The 25,088-nt window shown below is 39.0% G+C and overlaps 1 protein-coding gene across 1 annotated transcript; it reads right to left on the bottom strand.

The window, feature by feature from the left end:
* Nucleotides 1-17,271: 17,271 nt before the first annotated feature.
* On the bottom strand, nucleotides 17,272-23,951 carry LOC141606734 (putative methyltransferase PMT15). The gene is made up of 6 exons (XM_074426006.1): nucleotides 23,158-23,951; nucleotides 20,957-21,167; nucleotides 20,331-20,628; nucleotides 19,137-19,529; nucleotides 18,382-18,459; nucleotides 17,272-17,805 (listed from the first exon to the last, which is right to left on the bottom strand). The coding sequence occupies exons 1-6, from the start codon at nucleotides 23,836-23,838 to the stop codon at nucleotides 17,562-17,564; spliced, it is 1,905 nt and encodes a 634-aa protein (XP_074282107.1). The 5' UTR covers nucleotides 23,839-23,951; the 3' UTR covers nucleotides 17,272-17,561.
* Nucleotides 23,952-25,088: the final 1,137 nt, after the last annotated feature.

Genomic DNA, 25,088 nt, shown 5'->3' with positions numbered 1-25,088 from the left:
GTCGATTTCTTGTAATTGAATTGAACCTATATCTATAATCTATGTTATCCGAGATTCATTGTCATCCCTTTCGAGACTTGGCAACTAACTACCCAAGATGAGACTATGAGAGACTAAGCTAAATCATAAATTCACACGAGAACGAACAATTTGCCAAAGATTTAAGATTGTAGAAGTTCTGAAAAGCCCAAAAGGCCCATGTCCTTTTAGCTATTTGGCCCATTGGCCCATATTTAAATTTGACTCGACAATAATCAAGAACGCAAATTCATCTATAACATCGTTTTACACAAGTGTTATTATAATTTATAACATTATTTTACGTAAATAATACGAGTACAACTAAATTATTTCAATCTTGATATGTTTATTTATCGGTCCTCATTTCTCCATCTCAATTACCTGCAAATAACAACAATGTGCAACGTCCAGATTAATAAATGCAATTAAACCAATATTATCGAATATTTTTCTAATTAGCTTATTAACATGTGTTCATAGGTCGAAATTAGAAAAATCGATCTAATAAAATTAAAAATATTTTGTTTCTACGTTACTTACCACAATTGAGGGCAGCAAGGTTGCAAGAAGAAGGGAGTTGACTAGCAACCCTAAGAGTATTACACATGCAATCATGGTTAACACCACTAAGAGCAGCACAACATTCTTGACTCGGGTTCGTGTTGGCTGAACCGGGGGTCACAAATGGTGCGCATATGGTCAAGGGACTGAGTTGTGTGGCACATTCGCCACCCTGTGCATTCGACCCGTTAAATTGCACCATAATTACTAATGCAATCATAAATGTTACTAAAGTAGACTTGTAGAAAATTTGTTTCTTAATGCTAGCCATTGAATTGATTGAGATTTTACTTAATTTTATTGCTAAGTAAATTTGATGTGAGTAATTAATTGTTTTTTTTTTTTGTGAGTATATTTGTTTAAGTTGGTTGGTCCACGGTCTATTTATATTGATGATTTGATTAAAAGAGTATGTAGGATTGGGTTTTCTGCATGAATCAACTAAATTAATTGGTCATCAACATTGCATTTTATGAAAAACCTTCTTTCCTAATCACTTGAATCATGTGAACCAAAGAACATGAAAAAAATGTGAATTAGGTCTAATATTAGAGTTTTGTGTTTTACTATATTGTGGCACTCGCTACTCGTCAGTGGATGATAATTAGTTATGCTTAGGGATGTCAGCGGGGCGGGTACAAGTGGGTACCGCCTCGCACCCGCCCCAAGGGGATGGGTAGAGCTTTGGCGGGTGGTGGGGCGGGTGTGGGTATAAAAATTGTACCCGCCATGGGTCATGGGGCGGGGATGGATTTCGTATCTTACCCACCTAATACCCGCCTACCCGTCAATCATTAAAAAAATTAGTAGGATTATGATAATTTTATAAATCTTATTTAGTTATAGTTAAGCCCCGTGGTAATGCAATAACCTAGGTCGTTAATATACTAGAATTAGCGTACCAAATTAACAATTTATAAGCCAAACTATACTCTAGACTACTCTAAATGATAAAGTAATATAGTGCAAGTAAGGGTCGAACCCAAGAGAAGGTCTATTAAGCTAAGTACTTGAATTGTAAACTATTGATTACTAAAGACAAGATTATAAACAAACAATGGTTATTCACAATGACAAACAATAGAGGGACATAAAAAGGGGGGTTTTTGAGTTGATTGGTGACATGAAACAAAGTAAAATTTGCAACCTTAGTCTAACAAGCAATATAACAAACACTTGGTGAGTAAGATGATTCAATAATTAAGAGAACTTGGTGCAATCCTCCCTTAGTAACCAACAATGGTAAAGCTTGACTCTTTTAGAATTCTCCTCCTAATTTCTACCCAATACTATCACCTCAAGATGTTGATACATGCAAATTAAACCATCTACACATATCCTTCAAGCTTAAGCAACAAATCATTAAACCATGACAAGAGACTAAGCATGAGCATTAAGAATTCAACCAAAAGATGAAGCTAGGATCAATTTCTCATAAGATTAAACCATACAAATGAGCAAAAGACATGAACTTTCCTATTTGTTGCATGAATCCTTTAAACCAAATCAACAAACAACAAACTTGCTTCAACAATCCCAACTAAATTAAACCATTTCATTAGGATTTGCAATAATCAAGTAAATAACATGCAAGGATGACCAACCCAAACAATCAATTACTCAACATAAGAAATAAAGCACAAGAAAAGTTCATTAGATAAATAAGAGGAGATTAAAAGAGTCTTACAAAACCAAAGTTGGAAACTTTGGATGAATTACACCAAGATGGGAAGGATTTAGCCTTCCATAGTCTTCAAAATCCAAAGAAATAAAGAAAGATTACAACTTTGCATCCAAATAGTCTTCTAAATTATTACAAGATTAAACCCTAAGAATGAGATTAAAAGAGATGATATGATGGTAGGTGATAATCCCAGGTCTTCAAACTTCTCGGGTATATATAGGGTTTCACGAAAACTTAGAAAGATTTCCACTTAAGAAGCCCACAAACGAGATTAGAAAAACCCGCAAAGCAGTAGTCAGCGCAGTCGCGCAATCTTTGTTCCGGCTGCGCAATAGTGCGCACCACGCACTGCACTTTTTTGCAAGAGCAGTCGCGTGACCGGCTCGCATTTTGGGATTTCTATTTTCCACGAGCTAGACCTCTTCAATTGCCTTCATTTCTTCTAGTCTTCATTCTTACTTCTCCCAACTTGTTTCCGGGTTACAAGTGGTCTTCTTGTGCCTTATCTTGACCTTTGAAAGGTGCTCTATTGCCGCTCGGGTTCCATGCATAAGGATTATGTGCTCAACCGAGTAAAAATGCACAAGTTACCACCATATAACCGATTGCCAATTGTTAGGAAAAGTGAACCAAAAGACCCATATTAAAAGACACGAGGGTGATAAAATCACCCTCTTAGACCGACACAAAACAATGCTATCAAACTCCCCCACACTTAGACTTTTGCTAGTCCCGAGCAAAACCCGGAACAAGCAACCGTAAAGTCTACAAGAGAGTGTGGGAGGGAATGATCTCTCTTCCCTTTCCTCTTCCTTCTTATGCCTCCCTCAAAACACAACCACCGATTAAAAAGAAAAAGACATGACTCAAAGTTTTTGCACACACTCTTCACTCACTCACCCTCCTTATTTCTCCCTCAAACAAGACACGACACACCACCAACGCCGACTCATCACGCAACTCCACCCTTCTTATATCACCAACAAGAGATGGCCACTCTCACCTTATCCCAAGGTGGAAGCAAAGTGGCCTAAGCAACTCCTAAAACATCCTAATTCACCACTTATACCACCCCCTTATCACTCCAAGCAAAGTATGATCATGCTACTTGGTTGGCCACACTCCGAAGCAAATCAACAACCAAAGTGGCCAAAACAAAAATCCACCGATTTGGGACAAGTTTTGTGACTCAAAATGAAATTAAATCCTAATCTAGCCTCCTTCCAAGACCCTCCTTATCACTCCCTTCTTATCCCTCCATCTTTTTGGTGTTACAATTTTCAATTTTTCAATTTTTTTGGTGAAAATCCCTCATTTTGCCTAAGGTGCCCTTTCGGGTTTTCACCTTAGCTTTTCCTTTCCTCTCATGGTGGCTCGCAACTCATTTCTTCATTTTGCCCGGAATGCCCTTTCGGGTTTTCATTCCGTCCTCGGCCACCTTTCCCAATCTTGCCTAGGCGCCCACCCTTGTGGGTTTTCACCTAGCCGGGATTTTCGTTTTTTTTTTTTTTTTTTTTGCATTTGCATTTGCATTTGCATTTGACTTGAAAGACAATTTACATAAGTTACAATTCTCACTCCCCCACACTTAAACTTCACATTGTCCTCAATGTGAGGGAGTGCCAACTGATAGTGGGGTTTGTCGCACTCCCCAAATCAAACAAATAACTCAACTAATGTAGTAGGGTAGTCGAGGTCGAACCACAGGGAGATCAAGTTTGAATACTAGTTTTGTCTTAGATTATAAGTTAGCTACGTGAATCAAGAAATTGGTTGATATTAAACTAATTAACTAAATTAATAACTACTAAAACAATTAAAGTAAGAAAGCAAGTAATAGAAATGGCAATTCAACAAGAGAAGTGAAAATAAGCAAGAAAAGATTAAGTTGTAAATAAAATGATTAAAGGGCCTAGAACTCGGTTCTCCCACAACGATTCATAATTCCACGTCACGATTCCCTAGGCTAATCACTCGGGTAGACAAGCAAGGGGGAGATGGCTCTAATTCGCCTACTAACTCCCTCTCGGGCTCATAATAGGACACTAGCTCTACCCACCAACCCCCCTCTCGGGTTCGAAGGTCGGAATCCCTAACTCAACACCCAACTACCAAAAAACATGCATTTTTCCAAGGTGGTCAAGTAATTGGTCAAGGTCACTAAGCACTCATCGTATTCCGGGTCATCCCACTCCTCCTCTCGGAGGTCGATTTCAAACGCTAGCCTAGAGGTACCCTCCCTTGGTTCTCCCTTTCGGTCTCAACCTAGGTTAGTGATAAGACCAACTTCCGGGTACCCAATTTACAACCTAACCAACTCTCGTTGGTGGACAAGGGTTACAAATCGACACTACCCAAAATCAATCCATAAACCAAATCATTCCTCTAAACTACCCTTACCAATTTCTCCCAACAATTAGCCTTTATGAGAATCAATTAGTGAAATTACTCATGTCGGGTCAAACCGAGTCCTAGTAGAAGACTACTCACTAATCATTACTAATCTAACACTAAGCACATTTTTAACTATACTAATCATGAAATTGAACAAAATAAAGTAATAAAGATTGAAACTTTGACTAATCTAATGACTAAACATGAATAAATTAACACTAAACATGTTAAGAGTAATAAAGACTACAACTTGACTAATTAAAGTAATTAAACTAATTAAATACATAACAATAATTAAATAACAATAAGAGAAAGGAGGAGAAGAAATGATACCAAACTTGCATTAAATGGAAAAATGAACATAGATCTTCAAATAGGATTACAAAAGATGGAAACTTTGAACTAATTTCTACCCTAAATTAATTATGAAATAACAATATGAGGAAATAATGGTGTTTTATTCTCTAACTACTACTCTACCCAAAGCTACTGTTTTTCCCTCAAAGTGAAGAAGGCTGCGTCCAAAAAATAAGGGTTCCCTCTTCTCATACAAAATATGGGTTTAAATAGTGGACTACAAAAGACCAACGAAAAGACTATAATGCCCTCAACTTAAAATGAAAAAGAAATGAACATGAAGGGGCAAGGACGTCTTTTCGCTCCTCCTTTTCTTCAAATCTGAATCATTCAACCCAAAATTATGTTCTTCTCCTCTTCGACTAATCCACATGATAAACCCAATTAATTGAGTCACTAAAATGCAACCAAAATCAAGCCCTTATGACCGATGGCGATGAACGGATCAGGTGCGGTACTCGAGGACGAAGCAGGGAAGAGCAATGGTGGTCGCAGGGAGTAACCACGGCGGCTGCTTGATGTGGGCTCGTGGTGGTGTCGGGTTTGGTGAGTCACGGTGGCTGACGGAACGGAGGTTGACGAATCGAGTATTGGTGGTCCGTTGGTGCTGCTGTTGATTGTCTGCTGCCTGAGATGGGTTCGGTGGTTGGTCTGAGCATTGCAACGGAGTGTTACTGCTCCGGTGGCGGTGGTGGTGATGACGGATGGTGCGAAATGGTGATGCTTATGTCGTGGTGAATGAAGGATGATGATGGTGATGGTGAAATGAAATACGAAGAGTAGCAGACGGTACCAAATCTAGCAATTGGTTTCATGAATTGATTTTGGTATTTGGAATTGAATTAAACAAAAGAGCAGGGGAAATTGTCATGATGCATTTTTGAGTACAACTACTACTCCTTGAAGATGAACAAAATGCCAGCAATTTGCCACGCGAATTGATTAGGAATGGTCAGCTGTTGACCTCAATCTTCTTTTATTATTGTTTGACTCCGTCTTATTCACCCGCTCTCACTTGTTCGGTACCTACAAATACGAAAATATGAGAGGACTTACCATATACTTGAGATAAAACAATTATTCCCGATAAATGTAATAAAACTAATTACTCCTAATTAATTAACAAAATGAGCTTTTTAACATTTAAAGCACACAAAATCGAGTCAAACACAAGATAAAAGCATGGGTAAAATGACGCTAAATTACTACTTATCACCAACTTCTTCAAAAATTTAGTTGGAGGGGCCCGAGCCTTCGCCTTGCTCATAGGCCCCCCGGTTCTTTCTTCTTCTTTCTCTTCTTTCTCTTTCTTGTTGGGCCCTTGTGTAGGCCGCATTGACTTGAGCTTCATTGATGGGGGGTTGGTAGGTTGGGTCATTGGGGTGAAGAGTCATGCCGAAAAGGCCTTTAATAAGGCCAAAGGAGTCTTCATGGGCTTTGGCGTCGTAGTAGGAGTCGTCAAGGTATTGGTGGTGCCTTTCGTTTTGCACCCCAAATTGTTGACTCACTTCTTCCCGCCACTTGTTTTGTTCTTGCCACATGGCTTGATTTTCCGCCCAAGCTTTGGCACATTGTTGTTGCCATGCAAGAGACTCCTCTTGCCTCTTGGCAATGTCTTCAAGGATCTTCTTTTGGGCCAATTCGGCCTCATCTACCAACCTTCTATGCTCCTCAAAAGATTTTCGAAAATGGTCAAAACTCTCCAATCTCGGCGCTTGTTGTTGTTGCCAAGAATGGGAGCTCTCAACCCTCCCACTAATCGCTTCCAACGTCCCCCGGGTGTCCTCAAAGTACTTAAACATTTGGTGTTGCCAAGGTGGTAAAGGTGGACTTGAGGAACCTCCGGCCTCAAACATAGGAGTGTCTTGAGGCGGATGGGAGGATGAAGGAATGTGTGGGGTCTCATGGAAGCCCCCCTCAATAATCTCAACTTCTCTTTCTTCTTCTTGTTGGGGATCATGGGAGAATTCAACGGCTCTCCTCTTCCGAATTTTTGGTGGGGGTGGGTTGGGGAGATTGCCCTCGGGGGGACAAAAGAAATCCCGGGCACGTGGTCCACTCGGGAGGGGGCCATTCAAAGGGAGTTTCATGTATTGTACTTTCCCCTCCCCTAACCAATGACAACTCCATGGAACCGTATCCATTGGAAGAATCATGTGAGTCTCTATCAACCCCGCTTCATTGTATAGGTGATTCCCCCACACTTGAGGTTGCTCTTAGGAATATCCCCAACCAAACTAGCCACAAAAAGAGTGACCAAACCTCCGCAATTAATACTTCCTTTCTTCTCACGTTGCTTGGCCGCACCAACCACAAAAAGCCTTGCCCAATCCAAGCACTCCCTCCCCTCGGGCAACATTGCCCACAAACACTCACGGACTCCATCATTGAGTTTGGTAGGTTCCCCCATCGTAAAGAAAAAACATGAAATCATCCGAGTAAGAATCCGGATGGGGGGATTTGTGATTGAGGAGATTTTGTCATTGTTTGTCCGGGGAGTTTTTCTTGTGAGCCCAAACCAAGTATCGTCCAAGGCCGTACCCGGTAAGTTTAAGGAGGAGGGTGGTTTGGTGATTCTCAAAATTTCCCTTACCCGCTCAAAGTTTAAGGTATGCCAAGTTCGGTTCAACCTAAAGTTCACCCGTTCATTCCCTCTTTCCCCCGTGATTTCGATGGTTGAGAGGAATTCTAAGGTGTAGGCGGGGTAGGTACGAAGTTGAAGGTTAATGTACCTCTCTAACCCCACCTTGGTGAGGAAGGCAAGGGTGTGGTCGTAAATACCCAAATCCCTCAAGGTTTCTGGGTGAAGAAATTTGGAGATCGGTAGGGGCTTACTCTCAAGGAACCTAAAGTGAGTCTTAAGGTTGTTTGGTAACCCTTCATCCCCCTTAAAAGGTTTGGGTGGTGCATTTGGTGGAGGTTGGTTGGTCGAGTCACCCTTCTTCTTAGATTTTCCCTTGCCAAGACCAAAAACCATCTTGTTCTCTTTTAAATTTGCAAAAACAACCACTTAAAAACAACCAAAAATCTGAAAAATTTTCTAAGGGGCAATTCAACAAACACCTTGTGTGCACTAGCACCAAATTGTGTAGCTAAGGTAATTTTGTTGAATATTTGCCTTCCCTAACAGAAAATGATTGCCAACAATCCCCAAACAAGTAATTACAATCAAGAAATCAACTCAACTACTCAAAGGAGATCGAATTGAAAAAAAATAAGACAAGGATAGTGAAGAAAGTTGTTATACCTTCCCGAAAAAATCCTCAATCTTGCTTGAATACGGAAGAATGTTGCATAAAAACCCTTTTATAACCCAGAAATCCACTTGAACAAGCTTCAAATCAACCCGGAAAAATTCTAGGGTTTGGGAGATTGGGGGATTTTTGTCAGAAAATTGGAGATTTGATGGTGTTTTTGATGCCAAGGATGAATTTGGTGAAGAAATTGGTGATGAGAAGGAGGGTTGTTGTTGATATGGAGTGATTTGGTTGAATTTTTGTTGAATGAGAGGAGGGGAGTTTGGGTGTTGTCGAAAAAATGCTGGTGAAATAAGAGGATGAAACACGGGATAAGAGAGGATAAGGAAACGAGATTGCAGACCTGCGCAGGCTGCGCATTCACTGTTCACGCCTGCGCAAAATTGCGCACCTGCGCAAGCCTTATGCGCAGGCTGCGCCATGCTTCGTAGTTTTTGACTCTTGTTCTTTTAATTCCAAATTTTCTCCTTAGCCAAAATTTTTCCCATTTCTTCTTGTTCTCTTTTCTTTGGTCTCTTCCTATAACTTTGTTCACCAAACCCGACTCTCATCTCCTCTTGGGCACGCCTTCCAAGAGGGTTCTTGCAAATCACTATATCATTAAACAAACCTCAAGTGCCTTTTTACATGTCAAATGCAAATGAAATTAATTCAACGAAAATTAACATGCGAGTAAATAAATTGCGGAATTAAATTGCGGAAATAAACTACTCTAAGAAAGCAATGAAATTGGGATAGAATATTTACAAATTTGCCGTTATTTAACGTCGATGGCTCGACTTAGTCAATGTTGGAGAATCAATCTTTATAAATTGGATCTTCTAAAAGAAGATCCTCTTCACCTTGTAGTTCGATTCCTTTGTAGTACTTCTTCAACCTTTGCCCATTTACCTTTATCACTTTCCCCGAGGTCGGGTCTTCCACCTCCACCGCTCCGTGGGGAAAAACCTTCTTGACTTTGTAAGGTCCATACCACTTTGACCTTAACTTGCCGGGAAAATTCTTGAGGCGACTTTGAAAAACCAACACATCTTCTCCCTCTTTGAAAACTCTTCTTGTGACCATCTTGTCATGCCAAGGCCGAGCCTTTTCCTTGTAGATGCTAGCATTGTCATAGGCATTGTGCCTAAGCTCATCCAATTCTTGTATTTGAAGCTTCCGGTGCAATCCCGCCTCATCGACATTTTGATTAAAAGCTTTGATTGCCGAATAGGCTTTGTGCTCCACTTCGACGGGAAGGTGGCATCCCTTCCCATAAATGAGCCTATATGGGGACATGTCGATTGGGGTCTTATAAGCCGTTCTATAAGCCCAAAGAGCATCTTCAAGCCTCTTGCTCCAATCCTTTCGGTCGGGATTGACCGTTCTTTCCAAGATGTGTTTAACCTCCCGGTTAGAGACTTCCGCTTGGCCATTTGTTTGGGGGTGATATGCCGTAGAAACTTTGTGAAGCACACCATATTTTTGAAGCAAGGTTGAGATCACCTTGTTGCAAAAATGAGTCCCCCTATCACTCACAATGGCTTTTGGGAAGCCGAATCTTGAAAATATATTGCTTTTGACAAATGCTTGCACCGTCTTTGCATCATCACATTTTGTGGGGATGGCTTTCACCCACTTAGACACGTAGTCGACCGCCAAGAGGATGTAGATGTATCCATAGGAGTTAGGGAATGGCCCCATGAAGTCTATTCCCCATACATCAAAAATTTCCAAGTAGAGCATCGGTTGTTGGGGCATTTCGTTCCTACGTGATATGTTGCCAAAACGTTGGCATCTATCACAAGTAGTAACGAAAATATGAGCATATTTAAACAACTTGGGCCAATAGAAACCGCACTCAAGGATTTTACGTGCCGTTCTATGAGGCCCAAAGTGACCCCCACAAGCGTACTCATGACAATGCTTTAGGATGGATGGAATTTCCACATCCGGCACACAACGTCAGATGACTTGGTCTTGACACATTTTCCATAAGTATGGCTCATCCCATATATAGAATCTAGAATCGGACTTGATCTTGTTCCTTTGACTAGATGAAAGTGAGGTGGGAAACTTCTTGGTGACCATGTAATTGACAAGGTTGGCATACCAAGGCTCAACGGCCTTCATGGAGTAAAGGGATTCATGTGGTAAGCTACCGTCAACTACCCCCATAGTCTTCACGAGATCTTCATTGATGTGAAGCCTACTCAAATGGTCGGCCACCACATTAGCACTCTCTTGCTTGTCCTTGATCTCTATGTCAAACTCGCTCAACAAAAGCACCCATCTCATGAGTCTTGCCTTGGTGTCTTTCTTGTCTACAAGTTGCCTTATAAACTTATGATCGGTATAGATGATGACCTTTGCACCCAAGAGATAAGCCCGGAATTTTTCAATGGCATACACCACCGCTAAAAATTTCTTTTCCGTGACGGTGTAGTTCCGTTGAGTGTCATTCAAGAGTGAAGAAGCATATTGGATCACATATGAAGCTTTGTCATCTTTTTGTCCCAACACGGCTCCAATGGCAAAATCGCTTGCATCGGTCATGATCTCAAAAGGCCGATCCCACTTGGGTGCTTGAATGATTGGGGCCGATACAAGTCTTTCCTTCAACAAGTCAAATGCTTCCCTACAATGATCATCAAACACGAATTCTACATCCTTGTGCAAAAGTTTGCACAAGGGGTTAGCTATTTTGGAGAAATCCTTAATAAACCTTCGATAAAAACCCGCGTGTCCCAAGAACGATCTCACGTCTCGAGTATTAGATGGATACGGTAAGGTTTTAATCACATCCACCTTTGCCATATCCACCTCAATCCCTCTTTTCGACACTATGTGTCCTAACACGATTCCACTACTCACCATTAAGTGACACTTTTCAGAATTTAAAACAAGGTGAGAGTCTATGCACCGTGATAGGACTATAGCGAGATGGTCTAGACACGAGTCAAATGAGTCCCCATGGATGGTGAAGTCATCCATGAAGACTTCCAAAATGCGCTCCACATAGTCCGAGAAAATGCTCATCATGCATCGTTGGAAAGTGCCGGGGGCATTGCACAATCCAAAGGGCATGCGGCGGTAAGCATAAGTACCAAATGGGCAAGTAAAGGTTGTTTTGGATTGATCCTCCGGGTGAATGGGGATTTGAAAATACCCGGAATATCCATCCAAGAAACAATAGTACTCTTTCCCACCTAACCTCTCTAGCATTTGATCTAGAAAGGGTAGGGGGAAATGGTCCTTCCAAGTGACTTGGTTGAGGCGGCGATAATCAATACACACCCTCCATCCCGTTTGCAAACGGGTGGGGATCAATGCCCCTTGAGTGTTTTTGATTACCGTCACCCCTCCCTTCTTGGGCACAACTTGAGTAGGACTTACCCATTGGGAGTCACTAATTGGAAAGATAATACCCATTTGAAGAAGTTTGATAACTTCTTCCTTGACAACTTCCATCATAGGTGGATTAAGCCTCCGTTGTGGTTGCCGGACGGGTTTTGCATCCTTTTCCAATCGAATTTTGTGCATGCAAGTGCTCGGGCTTATCCCCTTGATATCCGCGATGCTCCATCCAAATGCTTCTTTATACTTTTGCAAAACATCCACCAACCTCCTCTCTTGATCACTCTCAAGTTGGTTTGAAATTATGAGGGGTAGAGTGTCATTTGCCCCAAGAAAGATGTATTTCAAATTGTCGGGGAGTGGTTTGAGATTGGGGGTGGGTGGTTTAATGATGGATGGAAGGGGTCTCTCAAGGGAAGCCTCTAAAGGAAGAAATGTGGATGGATTGTCATAGGAATAGGAAGAAAAACACGATTTAGAGGGGCTGGAAATTGCGCAGGCTGCGCATGGGGTTGCGCAGTCGCGCAGATTGCGCAGCGCGCATTGGGCATGCGCAGTCGCGCCTCTGCTCGACATTTCGTCCTCAATTTCTTGCACTTCTTTTTCTTCCTTTGATTCTTCTAATGGTTCTTCCTTTTCCAATGCTTCTATACTTTCCTGCACATCATGAGACAACAAAAACCGCAACCCTTCCTTCTCGACATTGTTAGTGAGGGCCACCTCAAGTGGGTCCCTATGACCAATTTGGTAAACCCGATTTGCCAAACTTTCAATCTTGTCAAGAAAGTAGCAACAACTCAAATCATCGGTCTTTTTCATCGTCTCATACACATTATATTTCAAAACTTTCCCTTCAAATTCCATGGTCAAAGTTCCATCATACATGTCAAGCTTGGTTTTAGAGGTTCTCATGAAAGGCCTCCCTAGCAAGAGGGGTGTAGCCTTAGAGTCCGGTTCCATATCCAAAACATAAAAATCGGCCGGAAATATGAATTTATCAACTTCTACCAACACATCCTCTACAAGACCCTTGGGGTGAATTGTGGAACGGTCCGCCAATTGGATCACAACATTGGTCCTAGACAAGGGAGGCAATTCTAAGGTCTCATAAATGGAATAAGGCATGACATTAATAGAGGACCCCGAGTCTAGCATAGCTCTAGCAAAATCTTTGCCTCCAATTGAGCACGGTATAGTTAGCATGCCCGAGTCATCACACTTTTTGGGAAGATTTTGTTTGAAAATGGCCGAGACATGCCTACTAACCGTGACCCTTTCTACTCCTTTCCTTGGCTTCCGTTTAGGGGTGCAAAGTTCTTTGAGAAACTTTGCATACCTAGGAACGGTTTTGATGATAGTAAAAAGAGGGATGTTGACCTCACATTTCCTAAAAGTTTCATAAAGATCGGTGTCTTTATCAAACTTCTTGGGATTTGTGAGGGCACTAGAAAATGGTACCTCCGGTTCATATTCCTTTTCAATCTCTTGGAGTGAATCCTTTGTGTTGGTGCTTCCTTCCTTTCCTTTGTCAATGCTCAAAGGACTCCTCTCTTTTTCCTCATTAGCTTTTGAAGATGATCATTTCCCTTGTTCAACCACAAGTTCTTCTTCAATTTGATCTTCAACCTCAATAACCCTTTCTTGTGACTTGCCCCTTCTCTTCTTCTTGGGAGGGGATTCTAAAGTTCTCCCCTTTCTCAATGTCATGGCACTAGCATTCTCTCTAGGAGGAAATGTAGTGGAGGGAATAGAAGTTGAGGTCCTTTGATTTTTCTTGGCAAGTTCTTGGGCCATTTGGCCAAGTTGGACTTCTAGGTTGGCAACCTTGGCATCACTAACATTCTTATCGGCATCAATCTTGTCAAGCCTCTTGTTTGTTTTGACTTGCTCTTGCAAAATGTTTTTAAGCAAGTCTTGAACACTTGGTTCCTTTTGAGAATTGTTGTTACCTTGATTGCCAAATTGGGATGATTGACCTTGGTTTTGGTTTCTACCTTGGTTGTTGAAATTCCCATTCCTATTCCCTTGAGAGTTTGAACCTTGACCTTGTCGGGAATTTTGGTCCCTCAAGTGGTTGAATTGACCATTCACAAAACTCTTTGAGGTGTCACCACCCCAACCAAGTCTAGGATTGTCTCTACTCCCAACATTGTAAGTATTGCCACTAGGGTCATAATTGTAGTATCCTCCCCCTTGAGGATTTCTAGCATTGTAATTCCCATACCCCATTGCACTTACATTCTCCTTGCTTATTCCTTGCTCTTCCATGATGGGACAAGCTTCCATTGGGTGTGGCCCTTGACAAAAATTACACTCCACATTAGATCCTTGTGCTCCTCCTTGATTGTTCCCCACTAGTTGAGCAACCATTTTTGTGAGATCATCCACGGTTTTCTCAAGCTTGTGGGTAGAAGGAGAAGGTGTCTCAATAAAGTTAAGAGTCTTTGACCCTCGGCTTCTTCCATAGTTCCTTGTGCTAGCGGCCAACCTTTCTATGATCTCATTTGCCTCCGCCACGGAATAGTTGTCAACTCCACCACCCGTAGCGGAATTAACCATGATTTGGTATTGTTGTGTAAGACCATCACAAAAGTTGACCAAAAGGTCATCACCACTAAGGCCATGGTAAGGACATTGAGCAACTAACTTCTTGAATCTCTCCCAATACTCATATAAGCTCTCACTTGCATCTTGCTCCGGAGAAGTGATGGCTTTCTTTGCATGGTTATGTCTTGAGTCGGGGTAGTATTTCTCAAGAAAAGCCGCTTTCATGTCCTTCCAAGTACGGATTGTACCCGGTTGAAGGTAGAACAACCAATCTTTTGCCCCATCTTGAAGTGAAAATGGGAAAGCTCTCAACTTAAATTGATCTTCCGTGACACCATTTGGAATGGCACCCTCACACATCATATGGAATTCGGAAAGATGGCGATTTGGGTCATCTCCCGCATGTCCATGAAACTTTGGGAGGTTGTGAATGAAATAGCCCTTCAATTCAAAGTTGGCATTAGCCCCCATGGGTGGGTAGGCTATGCAAAGAGGCTGAGTGTCATAATTCCTTGCCCGGAGCTCCCTAATAGTTCTAGTATCATTCGCCATTGAAGGGTATTCCACTTCAATTGGCTCTACGTCAATAGGATCTTCTTCAATAGGGGCTTCTAAAGGTGGTTCTTCTACTCTACGTTCTCGTTGGGCTCTTTGGTACCAAGGGTTAGTGAATAACCATGAATAGGCTCCAAAAGCGTCTTCTTCCATGGGAGTTGATTCACCGTGTTGTGGGGAACCAAACATAAACCTTCGCACTAAGCAAACAAGTTAGAACTTCCTATTACTTCTAACAACAAGAGGAGTAATAAAACAACTAAACATAAATTCACAAACTCAAGTTCTAGCTATGTTGCCCTTCCCCGGCAACGGCGCCAAAATTTGGTAATGCAATAAACTAGGTCGTTAATATACTAGAATTAGCGTACCAAATTAACAATTTATAAGCCAAACTATACTCTAGACTACTCTAAATGATAAAGTAATATAGTGCAAGTAAGGGTCGAACCCAAGAGAAGGTCTATTAAGCTAAGTACTTGAATTGTAAACTATTGATTACTAAAGACAAGATTATAAACAAACAATGGTTATTCACAATGACAAACAATAGAGGGACATAAAAAGGGGGGTTTTTGAGTTGATTGGTGACATGAAACAAAGTAAAATTTGCAACCTTAGTCTAACAAGCAATATAACAAACACTTGGTGAGTAAGATGATTCAATAATTAAGAGAACTTGGTGCAATCCTCCCTTAGTAACCAACAATGGTAAAGCTTGACTCTTTTAGAATTCTCCTCCTAATTTCTACCCAATACTATCACCTCAAGATGTTGATACATGCAAATTAAACCATCTACACATATCCTTCAAGCTTAAGCAACAAATCATTAAACCATGACAAGAGACTAAGCATGAGCATTAAGAATTCAACCAAAAGATGAAGCTAGGATCAATTTCTCATAAGATTAAACCATACAAATGAGCAAAAGACATGAACTTTCCTATTTGTTGCATGAATCCTTTAAACCAAATCAACAAACAACAAACTTGCTTCAACAATCCCAACTAAATTAAACCATTTCATTAGGATTTGCAATAATCAAGTAAATAACATGCAAGGATGGCCAACCCAAACAATCAATTACTCAACATAAGATATAAAGCACAAGAAAAGTTCATTAGATAAATAAGAGGAGATTAAAAGAGTCTTACAAAACCAAAGTTGGAAACTTTGGATGAATTACACCAAGATGGGAAGGATTTAGCCTTCCATAGTCTTCAAAACCCAAAGAAATAAAGAAAGATTACAACTTTGCATCCAAATAGTCTTCTAAATTATTACAAGATTAAACCCTAAGAATGAGATTAAAAGAGATGATATGATGGTAGGTGATAATCCCAGGTCTTCAAACTTCTCGGGTATATATAGGGCTTCACGAAAACCTAGAAAGATTTCCACTTAAGAAGCCCACAAACGAGATTAGAAAAACCCCAAAGCGGAGTAGCCGCGCAGTCGCGCAAATCTTGTTCGGCTCGCGCAATAGTGCGCACTGCAAGACTGTTTCTTGCAGTCGCGCACCGGCTCGCATTTTGGGATTTCTATTTTCCACGAGCTAGACCTCTTCAATTGCCTTCATTTCTTCTAGTCTTCATTCCTACTTCTCCCAACTAGTTTCCGGGTTACAAGTGGTCTTCTTGTGCCTTATCTTGACCTTTGAAAGGTGCTCTATTGCCGCTCGGGTTCCATGCATAAGGATTATGTGCTCAACCGAGTAAAAATGCACAAGTTACCACCATATAACCGATTGCCAATTGTTAGGAAAAGTGAACCAAAAGATCCATATTAAAAGACACGAGGGTGATAAAATCACCCTCTTAGACCGACACAAAACAATGCTATCACCCCGCACGATAATAATAGCTATTTTATAAAGTTTTTTACTAATTTATTTGGTGAAAAATTAAAATTATAAAGGTAAATTCAAAAAAAAATGGAAATTAATAGTGATTAAACCAACTTTTATGAAAAATTTATCGAATAAAATTATGGTGTAGCGGGTTAATAGGTAGGCGGGGCGGGTACGATTTTATATTTTTACCCGTTGGGGCGGGGATGGTTTTGGAAATTTGTACCCGCCACGGGTGGTGGGGCGGGGATAGGTACGAGTTTTCTTGATGGATACGGGTACGGGAGAGCCTATATCCACCACCGCCCCGCCCCAATGACACCCCTAGTTATGCTGGGAAGGAGGCTGACCCCTCATGATTTTTCATCTTTAAGCGTAAAATTATCATCCCCCTCCTGCATGATTGAGTATTAAAATATTCACACACAAATAAAGATAATAGTCTAAACATCGACTTTTGAATGTTTGCTCGAAGATCGGCCACTGGTAGTCAGTATCACCCAATTTCGCTATCTTATTTTGCATAACTTGCTTTTTTCTTTCTCTTTTTAAATGTCGAGGCTAATTAGTGAGCTACAATAGAAAAAGCAAATCAATTTTGTCGGAGCAACTGCTTCGTGTTTTTTTTTCATATCATCATTTTGACCAAATACGTGATTTATTACATACACCATTTGCGAACAAATAAAATCCAAAAAAATAATAAACTAGGTTATCAAATTAAAATTATATAATTAACAATAGTTTGTGGTACAAACACTTATGCAATGACATTGGAATTAAATACACTTTTGTCAACAAATTACCAAAGAATTACTCCAAATAAAACAAAAGGAAAATCTCACATCCCACAATTAAAAAAATAAAATAAAATAAATTAACAGCTTTTCTAACGTGTGCCCTAAAGGCACAACATTACGATTTTTGTTGTGTGCGGTTATAACACACATTAGAAAAACCGATAAAATAAATATAAAAAGGGCTAATTAATGTTTGGGCTATGATTCCATATTGGGCTCATTTTCATCAGATTTAGGAGCAGTCCAATAAGTCTTGACAGCAAAGAGAAGTTTTTCTCTAACAAGAGGCCCATCTTCATGGTCAATTATTTGACTATCCCATCTTAATGCATCTGTTATTATCTTTACCTTAATCAACACATCTACATCATCTCTAAATATTACACTTCCTTCTGGCCTTAATATTCTGTCCATCTCTAGCAATATGTCCTCCATTTCACATCTACAAGTAATATAAGGAGAAAAATGTAAATAACACGAGTTATAACAAAAATTCATGTTTAAAATGGCAATATGTTAATACCCGGATTCAACTTAAAAGTTAAAACGGGTCAGATATGGTAAACGAGACATAAACAAAACGTTTCTTATATATGCAATTGGGGGTACATTTGAATCTTTCATAACGTCGTAAGAGAAACTCGCTGCAAGAGCGGAAATTCAGACTTTTTTCGTTAGGAGACATAAGAAGGATGCGTAGAAACTAACAAAAGGTTTGTCCTAAATATGCAAATGGGAGCACATTTGACCTTTTCATCTAAGACATATACTACCGTCGTATAACTGGAAGCATAAATTTCAAGAATTTTTCCATTTTTAAGGGCAGTCACCTCTGTTAGCCTCCTTAACTTCACCACTGATTACACAATGGCATATTTTGTAGGGAAAAGGGAGCGAGAAACGATGTTGACATATGTCAAAGTTGTTCTTAACTCGATAAAATTGTGTAATTCGAGTACCAAAAATGTAACAATTTTTATTTTTTTCAATGAATTGGGTAATGGGTAGAGTGTTTTACCGGTTCTTGTATAATGTGAAAATTGAATCAGCATGGATGAGGTCGTACGTTCTTGGATAAGTAGACATTGCTTCACACCTACACAAAATACCATTGAAAGTTGCAAATAGTAAAGTTGTGCATATTAAGACGATTGTTTTAAGGACATGTTCCCTTCATACGTGTTAATTGTCTACACATTTCTTGGGTTCTCAAATTCTTGGTTAACACCGTCATAAAATAAGACGGTATTTATAATTTATATTCAAATTAAGATAAAAGTAAAAACAGAGTTATGAGAGATCTTAACTTAACAGTTTTAGTGTCTATATTCCCAAAAAAAAAATTCTTTTAAAATTGGAATATAGACTCTAAAACGGTCTTTAAGTTAAGACATCTCATGATATGAAATGACTTATTTGCCCTTTGTATTTCATTCAACAATTATACAACTCGCATTTATATTTTTTTCTTGTTAACTTAGTTCTCTTTTGATCATACAAACTAAAACATGGTAATTCCGACCTTATTGAATTAATTTAACCCACAAACCCGACCCTAAAAAGCCCAATCCAAAACAAGCCAACTTAAAAACGACTTAACTTTTACTTGAAACAATCCAAACTCAAACTCAAAACGACTCGTACCCAAAATGACTTATAACCCATATATTCCAAAATCCGACCAGAACCCAAGTCAAACCGCTTTATCATACAGTATTTCCAAACAACGAATAAAAAATAATCGAAACAAAGGGAGTAGAAAGTTAAACTTACCAACTTTGATAAGTGCCAATCAAGCCCCTCTCATAAATAACACCAAGAGTATTAACCTTAGCTTCAACAGGAACAACATTCATAACCCAAAGAGGATCACTAATCAAAGCTGCTGCAAAACCACCCAAATCTGCATTCATATCTAAAATATTCCTATATCTTCCTGCTTGATCTAATTGATTGTTTATTGTTTTGTAATATGATACTCTTCTTTTCCATAATTTTGTATTTTCTTTGAATTTTTCTTTTGTTATTCCTTTAATTAATCCACTTTTGATTCTTGGTGGTGTTGCATTCAATCTTTCTGGCCATTTTGATAGTTTTCCTCCTGCAGTTTCTTGATTTTCTGAGACTTCTGGTAATGGGGTTAGACATGTTTCCAATGGGGTGTACCTGGTAATTTGTTCCAAACAATGTTATAGAAGTTAACACGGATTATAGAATAAGATTGTCTTACTGTATAAGACGACACTTTTATACATAAAAACAATATACAAAGACGATCATATCCAATTGCGAAACAGTCTTAAACAAAATTCTTGCTTAAAACAGACGTATTCATTTTAAATAAAACAGAATGCCTAGAAAATGATAAACTATTGTCTTTTACTTATATGAGATAATATTTGACCCGTTTTATAATAAGACTAATACAGTATAAACATTCTAAAGGGGACCAAGTGATTGATTATTGAAGTTAACATATTCTAACAAAGTTGTTTTGTTTTGTGTGTTTTTATCCAAAAAAGAAAAAAAGTATTCCACTTGATATGTAAAGTTTATGCACTGATTTTTTGCAATGTTAAGTGGAGTATGATTTTATTCGACTTTTCATCAATGATTGAGAGTTGTTGATAGGCTTTGTCGGCCAGACTCGGCTTATTTACAGCCCTATTTCAAACATATATAAGTGGTTTTCTATAATATTACATGTTCCTATTACTTAGACTCGATTGCAACTGCCAAATATAGATATATGTCACTAAATCTCCGCGATAGACACAATTACTTTTTAACAACTCATTTTTATACCGTTTTAACTAAAATTGAAATGCTTGAGTATCGTGTTAGTTTAAGATCGTCTACCATATCATTGCAAAAATGTAGTTTACTTTCTATAGAAAATTATTGTAAGTTAAAAAATCGTTTTTAAAAATAATGAACGAGATGTGAAAAAGAAGAAAAAAAACTAACCAGGCGCGATCGGGATCTTTAGAAGGGCAAAAAGGTGTGGTGGACTTAACTTTATGCGTACGTTTGCAATTGAAGTGATTAATTGGTTTTTGCCAAATAGCAATGTCACCCTTCTCAACAACTTTATTCCAACATAGGCTTTTGGCTACATTCTCAATTCTAGTTTGCTCTGCATTCAAGTCTTCCTTGCTTCTATCCCACCCTTTCCAATACTTCTGCCACCGGATTGGCGGTCCCGAAAGGATCCAATACCCGCCGGGTCGGAGTACTCTATCCACCTCAATCAAGTACAATCCATCTGCTCAAGTTTAATAAATAAAAAACAATTAATAATTGGTAATCTACATTGAAATTTGTTGTAAGACTAATTATGACACATAAATTAAGGATGTTTATGGGTTGGACCGCGTGTTCGGCTTATTAAAAAAGCGGGTATTTTCGGGAAATTACAAAGTTCAATCACCAATTCGTCTGAATCCCACGAAATCCATGTTAGGGTCGACCTCCTTTTGATTAAGCCTCTATTAATCACACATTTAAAATAACGATATAACAAGGACATAAACTCTAGTTTAGTTTGCAGGAACTGAAGTTAATTATCGATTGAGGCAAAATAGTGATTTTACCATATTGATCCCAAGGGATAAGACAACGAGAACAATGTGCCATATCGAAAGCCCTTGAAGGGTAAGGGAGTCTCTTGGAAGCTATAACACCAATCAAAGCCGGAACACCACGTTCCAAGGCGAATTGAACTTGAGCTTCATGAGAATCCCTTGGTGCAAATGACATTGGCAATATGTTTCTTGATAGTAGATATGCTCCCCAACTAGCTACCTATACAAAACATCACAATTCAATTAACTTCGCAATCAGAACACAGATTTTGAATTCTAATAATAGATGTCATTCTAATTAGCTGATAAAATTATTTAGTTGACTACTTATGAACTGCTTTCAAAATCCGTCAACTTCATAATTGACAGTAAGACCCCTTTTATACTACTAAAACAAGTTATCAAGTCCAACGGTGAACAATCACAATTAGTCCAGAAATTCCATACATTGACATCAAAATGAATTCGATTTAATCGTTCTAACTTACGAAATAACATCGTATGTAATTTTACCTTATTCACCACTCATCAATCATTATCAATGTACTATATTTTGGGAAGGTTAATTTATGTGTGACATACTAAAATTGGACAATTATATTTAACTTAGGCAAGTTAGTTGTTCTGACAAATAAGACCTTATTGGCAAAAAGAAGTTGGTACTACTTACCTACTACCTCAGTTGGCTCAGTTAGAGATGGCAGTGGGTCGGGGACCCGACCCAGACCCTGAGGGTCGGACCCTAATGGGTCGGGTATGGGTCTCATTTTTTCAGACCCAATGGGTATGGGTCGGGTATGGGTCTTAAGAAAATATTTCGGGCCCGGGTCCGGGTCTAAGTTATGAGACCCATACCCGACCCTTAGACCCTTTATTAAAGAAAAAAAATTCAAAATTATTTCTTTTCTGAATTCATACTGGCAGACTGTAGAAATAAAACTAAAGTCTCTTTCTCTTCCCTCATCTCATAAAATGATAAAACTCAACCAAACTCTTCTGACAATATCACCACTCCATCACTGACACAAGAAAACCACCACAACAGCACTGATACGCGACTGACAACCACCTCTCTAATAGCCTGCGACCGACCACCACCATTAACGGCAGATTAATAAACTTATAATGTTAAAGTAGTATGATTTTTTTTTTTTTAATATTATAGACCCTTATATTGTAAATCTTATTCTTAAAGTGGTAAATTTAAACTCGGACCATGGGTAGAGAGACCCAGACCCTACCCTTACCCATAGGGTCCGGGTATGGGTCCTCAAATTTTAGACCCTTACGGGTCTGGGTCGGATACGGGTCCAAAGGGAAAATATCGGGTCGGGTCCGGGTCTAGGCGGACCCTACCCAGACCCTACCCATTGCCATCCCTAGGCTCAGTACCTCCCTTGTTTCTGACCGGTCCAGTATTTCACATAAAATAATAATAACACAATAATTATTTATACACTTTACACTTCGTGACAAAATTAACACTATTCACGTATAGCATTATTTTCCACAAAGAAATAATCTTATTTGGACTGTTCTTATCTTAATATCCTCCACAAATTTATAATCAACTAGTATAATATAAGATGGAGACTTAACAAATCAATCAAAATAAATTAAAATTAAATCACCTAATTAGTCAAACATTATCAATGCAATTAATGTTAACGTTCATAGGGTAGCGATAATGTCACTTTAAAGTATATTACAAGTCTGCAACACTCCAATCACAGTAACTTTTACTTATGACATCTTACAATCACAACTCCGTTCTTTAAATTAAGTGTGAGTAGTTACAAGCTTGCAAGGCTCACAAGTAAGAATTTATTAATCAAAATGCGAATTGTTTAGGTCCCTTTACATTAGGAAAATAATTTCTAATATAGAGTACCTCATACGGAGTATAAGTAAGGTAAAATCCCAACAAACAAAAATCATACATCAAAATTTATATTTCGCAAATTTCAATTTAATCTATAAGACTTATACATTTCATTTAGACCAAATATAAACAAATTTCATTGAAAAGAATTCTGATTTGCTTTTATGAAACCGTCTCATATTAATGTAATGTAAAATCAGTCAATTTACTAGAAAAGCTCTAATTACTTACGCAGTCACCTAATAAAACTTGTTTTGGTGTAATAAAGCGTTAGAGACCGTCTCATATAAGAATTTGCGCAAAAATTGATAGTAAGATTAGTACTTACCCCACAACCGGTATCAATGGCAGTCCTAATAGACCCATCTTCCAAATTAATCAATTTAGCAATATCATCAATATAAGCATCAGCACCATTAGGAAACATGGTCCCACCTCCAGGAAACTTGAACCGGTCACCTTCGAACCTAATCCAATTCTGAACCGCTTTTTCGACCGTTAAATCCTTATGTGGTACGTTATTATACCATGCATACTCCCTACTAACGGGCCACTTAAACGGGTTCTTGTACCCGTACGGGGCGGGTACCCGACACTTCAACAACTCCTTCTTCGCAGGGCAATGCCGCTCTCGGTACACCAACCGGTCCCTTGGGAACCGTAGTGACCGCTTCGGGTCCTCGCATGGCGTGTACTCGCTCCGCTCGGGCCCACACGACGGGTAAGACCGGGCCCGAGGGCCCGAAGCTGAAACGGTCTCGTCCCGGGTGCCGTGGTGTGCGGCGAAGTCGAGCCGAGCGGTGGAGGAGAGGTTGGTGGTTTGGAGGAAGGTTAAGGTGGCGGGCCCGAGAATGGGCCCGTTGACTCGGTTTTGCCATGAGCCTAGGAGGTAGAAGAAGGTGCATAGGGAGATGATGAGGGCAATAGTGTAAGTGTTTTTCTTTAGGATTGTGTTGTTGTTATGGAAAGGTTTAGAAGTAGGATGGTATGGAGAGTCTTGACCACCCATTGTTGTGTATTACTAGCTAGAGTTAGAGTGTGTGTTTTGTTGAATGATAAGTAGAAGAGAAGTGTTATTTATGGGTGAAATGAAGTGTATGTGTTGAGAATTGGATGTTTTTTTGGTGGTATGTGTAATGAGAATATGAGGTATATAAAATCAGTTGGTCTTACTTAAGACGGTTATATCCGTTTTAAGTTTAAAACAGGTGAAATACTAATTCGTATAGGTAGATGGGACAAGGGTTTATCATTTCCTAGGCGTTAATTGTACTAGTTTATGTTTAATTTAGTCTTGAATTACTAAATTAATAGTACCAAATATGGAATATCTTAGAGCAATTGCAATGGAAGGTTTTTTTGCATTGGGTTTGTAAACAAGAACTTTTAGAAAAAATTTGTCCCATTCCAAAATAAAGTTTGTTCTTAAATGAACAAACTAGGTTTGAAAAGAAGAACCAAGTTCTTCCCAAAAAACAAGAAATTGATGAGAGATAGCAAATTAATTATGACCTATTAAAGAATTTTGTTTAAAGTTCTTCCATTGCAACAAAAAGTTCTTAATTATTGAAATTGTCAAAATTTTACGTGGCAAAGGAAGAACTTTATATAAATGCTTAAATACAACTCAATGGACTGTATTTAACATTACCCATTTACGAGTATTTTTTAAGATTGAATTTCCGTCTTAAATAAGAATTTGTAGTATAAAATAGGGGAGAGTAGTGAATTATATTGAGGTAAATTAGGTGGCAGGTTGTTTAATTTATTCAAAGTATACTAGATTAAGGTGTCTATAGTTAATTAATTACTTAAATTAGGGAGGTAGCTAGAGTGGTGAGATGAAATTATTGCTACCATTGATCTAATTAACTTTAATGACTGTTTTGGGAAAGCACAATATATAGCTAATAAAGGAACGTGGTCTCTAACTCTCTATATATGTAGCCCTTAGGTGGTGAGTTGATAATGTTGGATATAATGCATATATTAATCCCAGTGACGAAGCTAAGATTTATTGTTTGGAGACGAAAGTTTTCAGTGGTGTGAACGAGTAGAGAAACTCGACCATCTTTTGAAAATTAACTACAAATTCTCCACCATTGCTTCTATGAATGTTCGATTGGTTTGTATTTTGGTCGATAAGTTACATTACTGTTCAAAAACCGATATAAGATTGTAATGTAAGAATATAACGTGACTTGGTTTCAAATCGGTGAATTAAGTATTGCATTTTTTAAAAAAAATTGATACAAATTT

This window comes from Silene latifolia, chromosome 10 (assembly GCF_048544455.1).
Source record: "Silene latifolia isolate original U9 population chromosome 10, ASM4854445v1, whole genome shotgun sequence".
Lineage (NCBI taxonomy): Eukaryota > Viridiplantae > Streptophyta > Magnoliopsida > Caryophyllales > Caryophyllaceae > Silene > Silene latifolia.
Note: the sequence above shows the minus strand (reverse complement) of the source record. Positions and strands in the feature narration are given on the sequence as shown.